Source organism: Mirounga leonina, unplaced genomic scaffold (genome assembly GCF_011800145.1).
Source record: "Mirounga leonina isolate KUSES-001 unplaced genomic scaffold, KU_Mleo_1.0 Mir_125, whole genome shotgun sequence".
NCBI lineage: Eukaryota > Metazoa > Chordata > Mammalia > Carnivora > Phocidae > Mirounga > Mirounga leonina.
This window is the reverse complement of record NW_023270305.1, coordinates 18,778,430-18,796,391: the sequence shown is the minus strand read 5'-3', so window position 1 is coordinate 18,796,391 and position 17,962 is coordinate 18,778,430. Positions and strand designations below refer to the sequence as shown.

The following is a 17,962-nucleotide window of genomic DNA, read 5'->3' as shown; positions in this document are numbered from 1 at the left end:
ACTAGAATCCTGACAATGTGTAAAATTAAAAATTTATGGCACTTAATGGCTGTATTTAGAAATAAGATGTAGCTATTTCAAAACCGTTATGAAAAGTGTTGTTAGCTTGGAAGTAGGGAAGAAAATAATTTGTCTTGCAGTTGGATTTCATTTAATTTTAAAATTTTTCTATGCCTCAAATATTTATGAGAAAGACTGAAACAAACAAACAAAATCTGGGAATTTCCATATCTAAGCATAAAAGCTCTTTATACCTAATTAGAACTCTACTTCATAATGACAAATAGAATGACACACTACACTCAAAGAACATAAAGAACTCTTCCCAGATTTCCTCCTCATAAATTCACTTACATGTATGGTATTAGAAAGTGTTTAAATGAGCATGGGAAAAAAATCTCATGAAGGACATGCTTGTATCTAGAAACTAAAAGTCATGCTCAGATAAGGGGCTTGTCCATTAAGTCCCTCAAAAATAAGTTCTATCCTTAAAACAGATTCCTAGTAAATTTAATTCACATTTTACATAAATTACATACAGCTGGAACCTCCAGGCCAATAGCCAGTTCTGGAACAACTGCGTAGTCACTCAAAATCCCCACCAACAGATTATTATAAACTTCTGATACCTGTCAGAAACCTCTCCCTGTCTTTACCATTCATAGGCTTTTTTGCAGCTGCTGCTTCATCTTCAACAGTGGCCACATAATCCAGCAACCTGGACACCAGCATCACAACCCAACTGATCATGGGAATATCTAGTACTCCTATATACAGATGACAGTGGAAAAAATAATCAGGTGACTCTAAGAGTTCTAATGAAGTCTGAGAAGATAATTATGAGATAAAACATTTTATAAATTCAAAATATACCATTATCACTACTAACATTAATATTTATTTATAATAAGCCTCAAAACTAGAACCTATGGCCACAAATTGACAAACACATTGAATCTAATGGAAGACAAATGTTTTATGGTATGAAAATAGATTCTTGATTATAGGCTGAATCCAAGAGATAATAATTTATAAACTAGGAAACAAGGTATAAGGTCCTATTCTTAGACTTTCGGGTAACTAAATAAAAAAAAAAAATCTCTCTTTCCCAATCATATAGTTTTAAACTAAGTTCTAAAGTTTTTGTTCCAATAACAATTTTGTTGCTCAAATGAAATACATTATGAATGATGAGAAAAGCAACTGTGCCTAAAATTGAAACTTTTAATTAAGAGAGACTGATTTTCATTATAACAGTACAGAAAAAACATAATAGTTCCCAAGTTCAAAATTCAAATAATGAAAACATAATAGATTTATAAAGCAATAATCATATGGCAGTCAATCACATGAAAGCCTACATTCTTAAAAGTCTATAGCATAAAAGTATTAACAAAATGTACAGTGATATTAAAGTACTTCACACTAGCCATTTTATAAAAGCAGTATTTATAGGAATCTTATGTTTTTACTAAAGACGACCACTTTAAATAATACCTTCTGTCCTCCTATGCATGGGTAACTGTGGCTGAAGAGGTGACAATAAATTATCCAACAGATTAAGTAAGCTTTCTAATACTCCACTATTACTAAGTGATCTTTGACCAATGCAGGAAAGTAACATGAAGACCCTAAAAAAGAGATATGAGTAAAATACCAGTTTGAATCAATATGCTCCTTTAAAAAAATAATTCACACTGAAATTTAATAGACAAATGACAGGATATGTGGTTCTTAGCACGATTTATATCTGGAGCTACAATGTTAAAATTAGCTCTTTTCAAACTCTTGGTTCTACTTCCTAACTATATCCATAAGAAATCAAGCAGAGAATTTTATCATAGTCTCAAAAGAATACACTTAACACATAAAGTAACATAATCTGTTAGGAAATACTAGTAAACACAGATCTACGAACTCCACAGATGCAGCCAGGAAACTAAAGAATGTAGTCTAGTTGTATCATGTATAATCTTCTTCAATACGTGCTTCACTGGGCATTCCCAAACCCTGGAAAGACGTGCTTCATTTCTCTGCTCAGGATTGAGCCACACACACAGAATTTCAAAATCTGAACCCTAACTGTGAAAAGTAGAAATTACTAATAAAAACAACTCCAATATTTTCTGACCTACCTATCTTGCGGAAAGATGAGAAGCTGCTCTGAATTGTACAACTCCTGAAGAACATTAGAAAGAAACTGACCCCACCATCTTTCACCACCACAGAGCTGAACAAGTAGAAGGCCAGTGTGCAACCGTATCTTGGGGGTTCCACTGATGCACAAGTGTTTAAAAAGCTCTTCACAGGCCTGGGCATGAAATGTGCTCTGCAAAACTGCAGGAACAGAGTGTCCTATTACAAAAGAGAAAACAATAAAATTTCCTATGTAAATGTATGCTGTAGTATCAGTAGGGACATAAATACGCTTTCTTCACTAGCAACCAGTAACCAATTACATTCTATTTATTTTGCTCTTCACTGAGTTATTCTTCCTATGTAGAATTTTAATTGTTAGATACTGGGAGAGGACAAAAGCTAGCACCTGAATCAACTACATTTCTTATGTGTGGCGTTGGGTGATTCAGAGAGTTGAGTATGTATGTTTGTGTGTGTGCACGTGTAATGATCAAAAATAGCTCTTGATTAGAAAATGACAGTATATTGTTAACAATTTATTAAGAGTTTTCATAGTAACAATATTTAATATTTTGCCAAACTAAATGATGTACCACATCAAAAGCAAGACCCAAGAAAAAAAATAATCGAAAATCCATTTAAAACAAAAAAAAAAGGCAGAAATATGGGGAAAAGAAGGGGTTAACCTACAAACACATTTCGTAAATACATTAGAAAGAATATCAAAATGAACAATACTAGAAAATACTAACAACAACAAAACATGCAACAAAATCATATCAAACACATTTCCAGCATTTAAAGAACTGAAGCCAAATACAAACCATTGGAAGAGTGAAGGAGACTGAGTAAAGTGTCCAATAAATATCTGATGATGGTACGCAACTGCTCTGTGGAAGACGTTTGAATTAAATCTTTTGGATCTGACATTTCACTTAACATTTTCCGACTTGCACCAAGAGCTACTTTGAGCCTCTGCACTGCATTATGGGCCAAATTCAGTTGAAGCTGTAGCTGAATACAATCTTGATAGGAAGAAAAAACTCTACTGTCTTCTTCAACTGCCTTGTCTGGTTTTCGCAAAAAGTACTGTGCATTGTTAGCACTGTTAAGAGGAGGAAGATCGATACTTTGCAAAAGAGTTTCCAGTCGATGACAAGCTAAGTTATACCTGTAAATAAAAAATAAATGTACAAAATAATTCCTGCAACGTTCCGTTTTATATATATTTACAGACATACACTAAAAATTAAATCTCTAAAACATGTTAACAACCATTAAAAAGAATTAGTCAATTGTTAAGTACTAAATAAATGAAGCCAATTATCTAATCACAATATTTTAATTTATCAAATATTGTAACATTCTAGCTTCCTACTTTCTTTTGTTCTTTTCTTTTTCTTTTTTAAAGTTTATTTATTTTTTTTAGTAATCTCTACACCCAACGTGGGGCTCAAATGCCCAACTCCGAGATCAAGAGTCCCATGTTCCTCTGACTGAGCCAGCCAGGTGCTCCATCCTTTTGTTCTTTTCTATACATCTATGCAAAGACATTTCTTGAAAAATATACGTAAGACATAAAAAATAAAGGGTCTCAGTAAGATTAAAATATACTGCAATTTTCTAATAACCTGCACTGTATATCCTCCTGTAGAGCAACCATCATTGCTAAGTGCTGGTCAATTTCTGGTTGGTTTGCAGATTCACCCTCTCCCCTTAAAGGATCATGCATTAACTTCAGTTCGCTTTCCCAAGGCAAGATATACGTATGACCGTAGTAAAATCCTAATGGGATTTTGGCTCTGGCATTTGTACTTCCATAACGTCCAATGACAGTGATCTGGAAAAAAAAAAAAAAAAGAATATACATACATATCCATCTGCAAAAATAAAATTGTGAGCAATGTATTTAAGAAGATATACTTTTTAATTATATGTCCGAATATCTTTCATAACTTGTTGGAAACATGGAAAACGTATCAATTCATTGTCTTGAAGTTCTTTACCTTCATAAATCTGCACACAGGAGGTGGTATCAAATCATGCAGAATTAGTGAATGGGTGCTTATATCAGTTGCCACTACCAGACGCCTCCCATCCACCTCTTCTCCTAATGTCCAAATGTCAATTGACAAGGAGGCCAAGTCTCCACAAGTGGGAATCAATACATCTGTCAACAGTATTGGTCTGCCAAAATCCAAGGTCACAAATCTCCTTGCTCCTATCAGAGAGACAGAGCAAGAGTTGACAAAAACCACCACTGTTTCAATTAACCAAAAGATGCATTCAAAAACAGTTGGGAACATGCATCTTAAATATGAAATCAATTTATTAAACTACAAGAAGATGGGAGGGAAAGTAAATAAGTAGCCCTCAAAAATTTTCTGAAACCTCAATCCATGCTAGTTAAGACTTAAGTAAAAAGCATACAAGAGTAAATTTGTTATTGTGACAGCAATCAACTGTACATACAAGCTTAATTTAAAACATTAGAGTTGAAAAACTATTATCAAAAATAATATATGGATTAATTCTAAAAAGTATCTATGTGATCTTCTTTCAGTCATCTGGTCATTTTTTTTAAATTTCCCAGTAGATGCATTAATGATATCAAATTATATGCTTCATTTTAGTTTTCTCAAGCCTTGTTTAACTTCTTACAGAGTTAGATCTCACACTGCAGCTCTGATGTAAAGTAAAAGTATAAGGCGGAAATCACATGTAGTCATTACTACCACTAAAAAAATCCCTTAGGAAGGTCCTCCAATAAAGAGAGACACAGCTTATCTCAAATAATGTTTTTGCCCAGGTATTGACACATCACTGTCTCTTCAGCTACTTAGTACCAGGTGAAGTCGATGGCTTACTCTCAAGGGCCACACTAAAGTGTGGCCCCAGAGACTATGGAGTCTGAGAAACAGAGTTTCAGAGAGGAGAGGGGAGGGGGGATTGGTATTAAGGAGGGCACGTACTGCACGGAGCACTGGGTGTTACACGAAAACAATGGATCGTGGATCACCACATCAAAAACTAATGATGTATTGTATGGTGACTAATATAACATAATAAAATTTAAAAAAAAAAGAAAAAAGAAAAAAAAGTTTAAAAACAGATATGGGAGGGGCGCCTGGGTGGCTTAGTCGTTAAGTGTCTGCCTTCGGCTCAGGTCATGATCCCAGGGTCCTGGGATCAAGCCCCGCATCAGGCTCCCTGCTCTGCGGGAAGCCTGCTCCTCCCTCTCCCACTGCCCCTGCTTGTGTTCCCTCTTTGGCTGTCTTTCTCTCTGTCAAATAAATAAAACCTTAAAAAAAAAAACAAAAAAAAACAGATATGGGAATGGATGTAGAAATATATATTCATAGCAAAATAAAACATGAATTAAATGTACAAATAGAGGTTTGTTAAATAAGTTATGATACATTTATATTACAGAATGTACAAAGCAGCCTTTTAAAATAATTTTGTTGAGTATATGTTACTTACAGGGATAGATATTTATAATATATTGTAAAATATTAAAAAGCAAGCCTATTAAAATTAAAAAAAAAAAATAATGTGTGGCCCCAGTATGCCTCTTTGTGTAAGCACTAGAATCACACTCAGCATGGTTGAGATGCTCACACTCATGAAAGGTAAAAATGATCTGAGAGGAATGGAAAAAGAGCAGATTTGCATCTCTCATCTCATACACATTTCGGAATAAGACCGATTAGTCAAACAGTAGACAGAATCATTAATAATAGAATTATTTTTCTTCTTTACCAGACTGGGATGAGGAGGACTTAATAAACTTAAGAGCGGCACTGTACAGTGAAGGGACCCAACTAAACTGCTAGAACCCATGCCATTTTCAATGGAGCTAGTTAAGTAGAAAAAGGTAGTTACCAATACTTTCCTAAACAGAGAAACCATTAAAAAACAACATAATTCTATAATCTACAGTCAATTCCATTGATAAAAAGCAAACTGCAATGTAAACAACTGCTCACATTTCATAACACTGCACATCAACAAGTCAATTCTAAATGTTACAGACACTAATGGCGATACCAGTGAAGGATTAGTTGAATAGGAAACATCAGGAAGAATTTTATTTTATTATTTTTTTAAAAACTCTCTTTTCCAAAGAAGAAACAGCCCAGTGCAATAAAGCAAATATGGTTCAACTATTCATATGATGAAAGGTGACAGTATGCATTACATTCATATTATTCTCTGCTATAAAACACAGAAGGATTCTGTTGAATTCTGCTGCAGCTCAAGCCAAGAACTAACAGTTTGGCAGGATTATAAGGTTAAAATTGCCCATAGTTTACTTTGTAAACGTGCTCTAATTGAAAGCACCTATCCCAGTCACAGGTCACTAGCACAGAAGTATGACTACAAACTTGGGTAAAATTTGAATTATCGAGACCATGGAGTGTTATTAATCTTACTCACAGTTACTAAGATCAGCAGTAATTCTATCTGCTATTTTTGGGAAACGGTTTCAACACCAGAGTGCTGGTCTTAGGATACTGAACTGTAATTTCCAGTATCATGATAACTGAGCAGCTACAATGGAAGTAGATACTTATGTCCATCACAGTTCAACAGGCAAGATTCACATACAGGTCAGATTCAGGGTCTGGATAAAACTGCCACCCTACCCAGCAGCACTCCTGCATTCAACATGGTGAGCACAGAGATAAGCCTCATATAGTGCTTATTCTTGGTAAAATGTACTTACCCAGGAACAGATGGGATTTATTTGCAAAGTAAAATCAAACTACAGAAAATTATTAAGACTCAAAGGGCTGACAGACGAGGCAAGAAAAAATATTTTAAGAAAGTTGAAGATTACCTGAATGCATTCGCTCTATAATAATGGACTGGTGGGGTGGAGGTTGAAGAAAATGTGAAGCATGAGAAATTGCGAGAGCTAGACCAGAACCAAGTGGATTCTAGAAAAGAAAAAAGTATAACTCTATATTGATACCACTCTTGCTCTATACAAGCTAATAGCCATAATATTAAACTAACAAGTCTCATTTCCTGATGTATATTCTGTAATACTTTAAACAATCTAATTTGATGTTTCAAGTTGGTATAAGAAAAGTTTGCCTTCTCAGGTTAGCATATACATCAAAATATTTTTAAATGTCTAAGCGAACACCTACTTAAAATATAATAATTTACCATTCTGGACTTGTTGGAATTTTTGTTATGTGCAGCAAGATTGACTGTTGGGGGATCAATAACTGAGCCTGGGAAAAGCTGTGCAAGCTCTGCATTAATCACAACAGAAACTGCTTCATTGGGCGGGGTGAGTGGTGGAGTCATAAACAGTGGTGTTGTTTTTGGAGTGGGTGGAATAACATCAGATGGGTGGATGAAGAAGCCGGGGGCCGCCGCTGGGTTGGAAGGCACGGAGTTGTGAACAGGACCTACTGCGGAGGCTGCCGACGCGGCAGCAGCTGCTGCAGCTGTCGTCTGATGTAACTTGGCTTCCAGCTTGGCTTTCTGCAAAACAAGTAAAAGCCACAACATATAGACCAGTCCTGCCTGCGCAAACTGTGGGGAGTACTACCCAGGAAAAGAGCTTACGGAGATAAACATGATCTGATGAACTAGATCTTAGTGAAAGAAAAGTGAAATTAGATTAAAAAATGGACTCAACATGAATTGAGTATTTCTTCTCTATATTAACTTCATTAAATATCTGATATATAATTTCCTGTGTTTTGGGGAACAAGGACTTCCACAAAGCAAAGGTGGAAATGAAGAAGAACAAATAAATGTAAATAAGGAAACAAAATTCTCCTCAAAGCAAAATATTAACAGGAGGAGGTAGATTCTCATGGTGCCTAACCTAATATAATGTCACCTACAATCACACAGACTGCATTTAGACTACAATGAAATCGCCAAAGCATCTGCCATTATTACTAAATTTTAATCCATGTGAATTCAATTCATCTCTAAAACGTTTCAGGATCTCCAATCCGTATAAATCCTAACTGGTAACTCTAACGTTTGACCAATAGTGTTGAAACAGAATGGATTTTACTCAGAGACTGCCCCTGCAAAATATCAATTATATTCCCTCAGATATTTATCAAATAAAATTTATTTATTTTTTAAAATTTAGATATATCGCAAAGACGTTACCTCCATTTTTGTAGAAACTGATTAGCTCAGATCGGTCAACCTACTTTCCTTTATGAAAATAATGGTCATTTTTACAGTACTTTTTCAGCTTTTGAAGTTTAGAGACAGCATGAACAAAGAGCCAAAGAGTCTCCAACCTGTTGCTGAAGCTTCAAAAGCTGCTGCTGTTTCTCTTGCAGCACCTGCAGCTGTTGCTCGGCTGATGCCATTGCATGAGAGAGAGACTGCAAAGCTACCTGGGCTGCTGAACTCAGGGCTGTCGAAGCTTCCCCAACTGTCCCCGATGACAGTCCACCTACTGCAGGAGTAACCCCGAAGGAACTCACTGGCATAAGACAAGGGGGGAGAAAAGGGATGAGGAAAAGGTTCATAGAAACACATTCCAAGTATACTATTTTGACATGAAGATTCCAGTTTCATTTTAAAAGGTAAGAATCTATAGAGTATCAGTAGAAAAATCTTAATGGTAAAAGCATACTGATTGATAATAACAGTATTCAAGTTTAAGGAATCTGGGAACTACTTCCAAATCAAAGAAAAATTAGTATGGTTTTGAGCTTAAAAATATTTTCAGCATATAAAAAATTTCATTTAATATGGTTAAAATAAAAACACAAAATGAGAGTAATCTTATTATACAATTTGAGCATAACAAATAAACTGAAATTTGCTTTACTAAGTTTTCCTTTGGCAATACCTCCTCTCCCTCCCCTCAAAAGCTCAAAAACACCTTCAATTATATGAACATCATTTTAAAAATCTGATGATACTTTCTATTTCCTCATTTCAAAGCATAGCCTAGACGGAGTCTGGCCCACAGAGAATATGTAAAGCAATTGTTTCCTACCAAATGCTCCCCAGAACTCTAATACGGAGAGAAATAGGTCTGATTTGACCTATGTCAATTCTGGCACATACTGCTTAGTCATGAACATTATCATCCTTTTTTTTTTTCTTCCCTTCAAGATTTTATTTATTTATTTGACAGAGAGAGAGACCGGGAGAGAGGGAACACAAGCAGGGGGAGTGGAGAGGGAGAAGCAGGCTTCCCGCTGAGCAGGGAGCCCAGTGTGGGGCTCCATCCCAGGACACTGGGATCACAACCTGAGCTGAAGGCAGATGCTTAATAACTGAGCCACCCAGGTGCCCCCAAAATTATCATCCTTAAAGACTGTATGAAATTTCTATAAGTTGAATAATTTCTTTGACTTTCCTTTTCAATGTTACTCAAATATCCGTTATAAAAATCACTCTTTCCCGATTAAATATTTACCAGTATTTGTGGAAAACATTTTAGAAAAATCTAAGTAAAAGCTTAATTTCACAACTTAATGAAACAGGTCACCACAAAATAAGAAGTAAAGGTCAAATTTAATAACAGCATTAACTGATATTATAACAGGCCTTTACTAGAAAGTTACATTGGGGAAGGATAACTGCTACAATAGTAGCAAATGTTTGGTGTGCATTACCATGTGACGCTGTCTTAATTAATTACATATCCAACAGATGAACAACGCTGAAAAGCAGATACTCTGCTCTGTTTCTTAGTTAATGGCTCAGAGAAGTTACCTGTAGAGCTCACAGTGGCAGAACTAGAGTTGGAACCAAGGACTATGGGAAATCAAAGCCAATGGGAGGGCACAGCCCTAAGCACGGAACTTACATCAACTCATTTCATCTTGGCAATGGCACACAGGTAGGTACTACTGTTATCCCATTTTACAGGTAATGAATCTAAAGCTGAGGGAAAGCATTTGCTCATAAATACCTGAAAAGGTGGGCGGGAAACAACACCCAGGTATCTGACAGCCTATTTTAACATCTAACAATGCTGTACTGTGCCAGGATTTAAAAAAAACTATTAAAAAAAATTAAGCTCTAATCAACAAGATAGCAATAAATGAAACTGTACATAGCCTCTTACAATTGGAAGTGTTAACTTAAAAAAAACAAACAAAACCCACACACTTATTACAGAACATCCATACTACACTTCACTTAACTTTCAAGAATCCAACTACACAAGCATGGTCAAAGAAAGGGCAATCATAACTCTCATAAGCTATGTGCCCCAAAATGAAATACCTCCGCTTCATCAAATGGTCCACCAAAGAAACAGCTATTAATTCCAACTCTAGAGGGGTAATTATTAGACTTACTGAAGCACTGATATTATACTTGTACTTTTTGGGTCATTAAAGTAATTTTCAATATTAACCATGTGGAGTTTAGCCCTTTACTCACTTTAAAATCCAATGCTTGAATAATACTTATGGGAAAATGAATTAAGTCACCAAAAACACTCAATCCAAAAGAAATAAGTCATCTTACTACAACAAATTTTAAAAATCTTTTGCCCAGTCTGAGTTTTCAGTATCTTTTTTATTTTTACACTAGGGGCCTCAAAAACCAGATATAAAAATAATGGAGATGAGAACAAAATAAAAATGACTATGACCACCATTTTTTTTCAGTATCATGCAGGAAGCCCTAGAAAGCACAAAAGAGCAAGAAAAAGAACTAAATTTTATAATGATTAGGAAAACACTAAAGTAAAACTCTTAACAGATGCCATGATTGTGTCCATAAAAAGTCCTTAAGAATCTACAAACTGTAAGAATTAGTAAGCTAATATAGCAGTATCCCCACATAGGAGATTAATATGCACAAATCAGTTATATTTCTATACACCAGCAACCAAAAAAAATGGAAATAAAATTCAGAAAAATATCACTTATAATAGCATTAAAAAAATCCCATAGCTAGGGATTAATCTAAAAGAGATGTGCAAAACATCAACAGTGAAAACTAAAAAACATCTCATGGAGTAACTGAAGACCTAAATATACTAAATATACCATGTTAATGAAGTAAAAGGCTTACTATTTTTATTTTATTTTATTTATTTATTTGACAGAGACAGGCAGCGAGAGAAGGAACACAAGCAGGGGGAGTGGGAGAGGGAGAAGCCGGCTTCCTGCTGAGCAGGGAGCCCAATGCGGGGCTCGATCCCAGGACCCTGGCATCATGACCTGAGCCGAAGGCAGATGCTTAACAACTGAGCCACCCAGGTGCCCCATAAAAGGCTTAATAGTTAGATGTCAATTTTCCTGAACTGATTTATATTCAAATTCTAAAAAAAAATAATAATAAGCTTTCTGGTGTATAAATTGTCAAGCTGATTCAAAAATTTAAATGGAAATACAGAGATCTAATGTACAGCATCCTGATAATTAATAATGCTGTATTATACACCTGAAAGTTGCTAAGAGTAGTCTTAAATGTTTTCTCCACAGAAAAAGAACTGGTAATTACATGACAGGACAGAGGTATTAGCTAATACTATGGTGGTAGTCATTTTATAATATATAAATATATCAAACCAATACACTGTATACCTTAAACTTGCTCAAAATTATATGTCAATTATATCTCAATAAAACTGGAGAAAAATGGAAATAAAAAAGACATAGAAGCTTTAAGAAAAACTAAAAGAAAAATGATGGATTCCACTTCTAAGTATATACTCAAGAACTGAAAACAAATATGCTGCATGGCAGTATTTTTCTTAACAGACAAAAAGAAGTAACAACCCAAATGCCTGCTAACTTCTCAGCAGATAAACAAAAGGAGGTATATATAAGTTGTTTTAAAAGTGGTACATCCATACAATGGAATACTATTTAGTCATAAAAAGAAATGATGTACTGATACATGCTAAATGGATGAAATATGAAAACATATTAAGTGAAAGAAGCCAGACAAAAGGGCCACAAACTATATGATTCCACATTTATATCAAATGTATGGGGTAGGCAAATCCATAGAACAACAACACAGATTAGTGATAGGTGATGGCGGGGAAAGGGAAACTGGGAGTGACTACTAATGACTATGAAATCTCTTTGTGGAGTAATGGAAATATTCTGGAATTACACTGATAATGACTACACAACAAGCTTTAAATCAATTTTTAAAATCTACCAAAAAAGAAGGAAGAAAAAATAAAACCCTGGCAAATGTATACTATCAGATTTCAAGGCTTAATATAAAGTTATAATAATTGAGACAATTAGGTACTGGCATAAGGCTAGACAAATTGAACAATGGAAAAAAACAGACCCACGCCAACAGCAGAGACATAATTTCTAAAAGAGGTAGAGTGTAAGAAGGGTGCTTTTTCCCCCCATAAATAATTACATAAAAGATAGAATTAGTAAACTAAGATGAATTAGAAAAAAATACCCATACATAGTAAAAGGAGAGATTAAAAAACTGAGAATTATATCATTTATACTGATGAGGTGTAACACACTTGGAACTGCTATGGTGGTAATCATTCTATAATACATAAATGCATCAAACCAATAAATTATACACCTTAAACACACATGAAATTAAAAATACAAAAAGAGTGAAGATAGAAAACAAGCCAGAAACAATATTTGCACAGTTAATGGCTGAGATATTTCTAAAGCTGACAGAAGGTATTAAGTAAGGATTCAAGAAGCCTTATGAATCCTGAGCAGGATAAATACAAATGAAACAGCATACAGCAACATCATAGAAAAATGCTAAAAAAGGGGTGGGGGAGGGATGCCTGGGTGGCTCAGTCAGTTAAGTGTCTGCCTTTGGCTCAGGTCATGATCTCAGGGTCCTGGGATGGAGTCCCACATTGGGCTCCTGCTCAGCAGGAAGCCTGCTTCTCCCTCTCCTTCTCCCTCTGCCACTTCCCCTGCTTGTGCACTCTCTCTCTCTCCGACGAATGAATGAATGAATGAATGAATAAAACCTTTAATATTAAAAAAGGGGCAGCAGGGGAAAGGAGAAGACAATATGAATGAATCTCAAAAACAGCTTGAGAACTTACAGTGACCTTAAAAGAGGAATTTTAAGACCAACAGGTAAGGTCTAACAAACACAGTGTAAGATAAAAGATAATCTTTAAATCACTAAGAGAAATAATAGCTAGAATTCTATGTCAAAATATACTTCAAGAATGAAGAGGACACCTCTAAATCTAATAAGCCAAATGTAAAATGTATTGTTATGATAGATAAATTTAATTATTTAATTATGTATGAGAAACAGACCATAACATGGAATTGATTATGCTAATTTATTTGGTTATGATAAAAATGCATCTGGATTAATTATAGTTTATATTATGATAAAAAATGGCAATGGCATCAGTTATTATAGAGAATATCCACATTGTTTAAAGTTATATGTTTTATATATATATATATATATATAAAGGAAAAAAGATATAATATCTAGGATTCCTTTTGAAGTACTTCAACAAAGAAAAAGAAGAGTTAAAAGAAATGTGAAAAACATCAATAATATTGGAATCTGGATAATGACTGTGTGGTTTGTTCATCTAATTATTTTAATAATTTTGAAAATTTCCCCCAAAAAGCTAAGCTTATTCATCATCAGTAGACAGAACAAAAAGAGATCTTACAGAATATTTTTCAAACAAAGAAAATCATACTTGATTTCAGTTCAAAAGCAAAGAAAGGAAAAGATAGGATGAAATGGAATTATAAGACAAATCCAAATGAATACTGAATATAAAAAACTATCATAATGTATTTGGGAATAAAATACACATAAAATTAAGGTATAAAATCACAACACCATCTAAATCAGGAAGGTGACAACTGTTCTAGATATTTGCACTGTATAGTACAAAAAGCAGTTGGACTTCTGAGTATCAAGGGTATGTGTATATTATGATCTCTGGGATAACTGCTAAAAATAGTAAAAAGTAGAAAAATAGCTCAATAAAAATATAAAAACCCAAAAGAAGAAGGAAAGAGAAAAACATGTAACTAGCAAAAGGAGAAATCTAATACTTGTATATTAAAAACATAGCAGATTTAAATACAGATACATTAGTAATTACATTAAATGTAAATAAATACTCCAACTGAAACACAAAGTATTAGACTGGAATAAAAAAAAAAGCAACTACAGGGGCACCTGGGTGACTCAGTCCTTAAGTGTCTGCCTTTGGCTCAGGTCAGGATCCCAGGGTCTTGGGATCGAGCCCCGCATCGGGCTCCCTGCTCCATGGGAAGCCCACTTCTCCCTCTCCCACTCCCCTTGCTTGTGTTCCTGCTCCCACTCTCTCTCTGTCAAATACATAAATTTTTTTTTTTTTTAAAAGGCAACTACAAGTGCTTATGAAAGAGTAAGTTCAAAGTAAAAAGAAGGAAACATGTTTATCATACAAATAGTAACCAAAAAATGATGGAAAGTATATAAATATTAAACACAGTAATTTTAGGAAAAATTTTAGTAATTTTAGCAGAGATAAAGAGATAATTCCTAATGATGGAAGATTAAATTCACAAGAAAGATACAAGCATTCTAAACTTGTATGGTAGTTTCAGAATACATAAAATAGAGACTGATGAAACTCAAATAGTCACCTCCACAGGTGCTGCAACAAGAATTTAACATACTGATCTTATGAACTAAAAGAAACCAAGGAGTTAATAAAGACAGAGAATTTGAGCAACACAATTAGCAAATTTGCCTAAACAGAGTAGACTTCACCAACAAGTACAGAGTAAACATTATTGTCATGTATTCATGGAATATTTATAAAAACTGATCCTCTACAATTCCCAACACAGTGTACAAGACTGACAGAGTAATTTTTGACCCTATAGCACTTTAAATAAAAGTCAACAGCAAGATAACTAGGAAATCCTCATACATTTGGCAATTAAGAAGTACATTTCTGTAATGTTACTTCCTAAAGTTGAATATATGGAAAACCTATGAAACAGCAAATCAACTTGTACATTCATATCCAAGAAAACAGTATATCCGGTAGCACTAAAAGCATCACAGTGGAATAACCCAAATAGCAATCAATAGTACGCTAATCAATAGTAGACACATAAATTTTGTTTTATGCAGACAAGAGAATCTTAAATAGCAATGAAAAAGAACCAAGTAACTGCATGCCCTGATACAGATGACTTTAACAATAATAACACTGAACAGAAGGCAGATCAAAAAAACATAAAAGCAAATTTATATTATAAAGGCTCTATTCAACCAGCGATCAAAAATGCATAATTAAGTGATTATACAATGAAACAAACAAAAACCAAGAAATGACTACTCTAAAAGTTAGGACAGTGTTTACCTTTTAGAGAGTGAGAGAAAAGTAAGTGGAAGGGGACATGAAGATACCTTTTAGAGTGCTGGATATATTATTTTTTGATTTGGTGGTCACATGGACAGTTTGTCATAAATTGCTGGTTATACAATTGTTTTCTGCATTTTTTCATAAGAGCATCATATTTCATAATTAACATGTTTCAAAAAAAGTAAGTAAGAAGTTGAGAGACTGTAGTCACCTCTAAGCAACTTATGACCACTAGCCAAGACTTTGCCCTAACATTTAATAAAAATCCCTCTGCTGGTGGTGGTTTTATTTATGGGCGAAATACAGATATGATTGCTTGTATAGGCACACTACTATCTCTGGAAATTAAAGAAACTCGTTGCAGGGGCGCCTGGGTGGCTCAGTTGGTTAAGCGACTGCCTTTTGGCTCAGGTCACGATCCTGGAGTCCCGGGATCGAGTCCGGCATCGGGCTCCCTGCTCAGCAGTGAGTCTGCTTCTCCCTCTGACCCTTCCCCCCTTTCATGTGCTCTCTCTCACTCTCTCTCAAAAAAGAAATAAATAAAATCTTAAAAAAAAAAAAAAAAAGATACTGGTTCCATTGCTTGCTTTATAGGAGAGGAAAGGGAGTGTGAAGGAATACTTCTCTTTTTCAAACCTACTCTTACATCTGTTATAAAATTTCATACCTTCTAAATGCATTACTTACTCAAACACATGAATTTTAGACCCTTAATTTCAAAACAGTTCCAAGAAAGAGTGTGATTTATAACAAAAAGAGTTCTCTGAAAATTCAATATCTTGTCATGTATTTTTCTATTCCAGTGTACATGTATGTCTCTACAAAGTGACTATAACAATCCAAGAAAACAAACACAAAATTTCATCCTTTTGGCATCCCTATAAAAGAGAAAGATTAGATTTTAATTGAAAAGTCTCACGTAAATTACATAAGCCAAAGATTTCACTTAGTGGTTACTTCCACAATTAGAAAACATAAGATGATTCTGAATTTAAGAAGGCACTTGAAGAACTGGTAATTTCCTTTTAAAACCCTTCTTAAGGGGCACCTGGATGGCTCAGATGGTTAAGCGTCTGCCTTCGGCTCAGATCATGATCCCAGGGTCCTGGGATCGAGCCCCACATCGGGCTCCCTGCTGAGCGGGAGCCTGCTTCTCCCTCTCCCTGCTGCTCCCCCTGCTTGTGCTCTCTCTGTCAAATAGATAAAATCTTAAAAAAAAAAAAAAATCCCTTAAGATAAATTTTTTGTAGCTTCTCAAGCAAACTGTTTTTACTTTGTTACACTGCTGATGAAAACAAAAAGAAATCCACAAAACACAAAACCATCAACAGCTGAATTCATTCAAGACAATATTCAAACTCTTCTGTGACTGTAAGATAAAGATAAAACCATATCCAATGTTTTTAATTATAAAAATTTCAATTATTTGCACCAAGACAGAAGTATAAATACTGATCCTATGATGTGAAGGGAAAAAAAATCACAGAAAAGAAGGTATATAAAAAAACAAGAGTTCCCATTGATTCATTTAAAACACCAATAACATGACATATTCAACACTTTCAAATACTGATTCATATATCTGAAGGTACTTTAAAATATCTAGAAAAATAATATTCCCTCTTCACTCTTCTCAACCTTCTCAAAGATATTGTATACTGTGAGCTTTAAATATTCTGTGAGCTTTAAATGCAAGAAATAACATTATGATGCCAAAACTACACATAAGACTGGCCAACAGTTGAGGAGAGTTGAGGCTAGGTAAAGGAAATCTAGTCTATCATACTTTTCCCTTTACTTTTGTTATGTTTGATATTTTCCAAATTAAAGGGCTTCTAAAAATGTACAAACATAAAAACAAATGGATTTAAGACAGTGTTTTAGAAGGTAGAAAAAAAACTATGAAATGCTTGTGCTTTTTCCCCACTATTAATAAGTTTCTATTTAACATGACACCAAAGGAACTTACATATAATATAAACTGATATTTAAGTACTTAAAAATCACTTTGATTTTACTTCTGCATAAAATGTATGATAGAAAAGAGTGAATAACAAAAGAAGGTATATACCAGTAAACGTACTTGCATCATCCCTTTCTATTCTGGTGCCATCACTAGTGGACACACAAGTAAAGTGCAGGGGTTCAACTTCTAGAAGTCCAGTGAGAGATGTGAAACTACCTTCGGCAGCTGTGCAACTACTGACCTTTCCATTTCCTGTTAAAGAGACAAGTTTTATGCTATGTAAATTAATTTTTAAAAGGCAACAGTCATATGGAAACTTATAGCTGCTACTTCAATTTCAATTAGACAAGATAAATAAACACACAACCCTTATAGAGTGCTTCCACAAAGGACACGGGATTAAGGAAACTAATAAACAGAAGATACTTGTTTCCATGCTGCAAAAGCAAAGTTGCATAAAAGCAACTGAGTGGCCATTCACATTAATATGAAACAGTAACAAGTGATTTGGATTTTAAATGAGGAAAAAAGAA

At 34.5% G+C, this 17,962-nt stretch overlaps 1 protein-coding gene across 12 annotated transcripts in view; it reads right to left on the bottom strand.

Moving 5' to 3' along the window:
• Positions 1-17,962, bottom strand: part of BIRC6 (baculoviral IAP repeat containing 6) — a 227,928-nt gene that overhangs the window by 124,559 nt on the left and 85,407 nt on the right. For 6 of the 12 annotated variants that reach the window (XR_004678476.1, XM_035000880.1, XM_035000872.1 and 3 more), the window contains 10 exons: positions 17,535-17,681; positions 8,427-8,614; positions 7,318-7,641; positions 6,983-7,082; positions 4,146-4,360; positions 3,771-3,979; positions 2,964-3,310; positions 2,136-2,355; positions 1,498-1,631; positions 630-767 (listed from right to left, as the gene is read on the bottom strand). Coding sequence is in view for 11 of the 12 variants with exons in the window: in XM_035000880.1 (XP_034856771.1) it covers positions 630-767; positions 1,498-1,631; positions 2,136-2,355; positions 2,964-3,310; positions 3,771-3,979; positions 4,146-4,360; positions 6,983-7,082; positions 7,318-7,641; positions 8,427-8,614; positions 17,535-17,681 (2,022 nt within the window). In the remaining variant the exon portion in view is untranslated. The remainder of the gene's footprint in view (positions 1-629; positions 768-1,497; positions 1,632-2,135; positions 2,356-2,963; positions 3,311-3,770; positions 3,980-4,145; positions 4,361-6,982; positions 7,083-7,317; positions 7,642-8,426; positions 8,615-17,534; positions 17,682-17,962) is intronic. The other 6 variants (XM_035000874.1, XM_035000876.1, XM_035000878.1 and 3 more) reach the window with 5 other exon arrangements.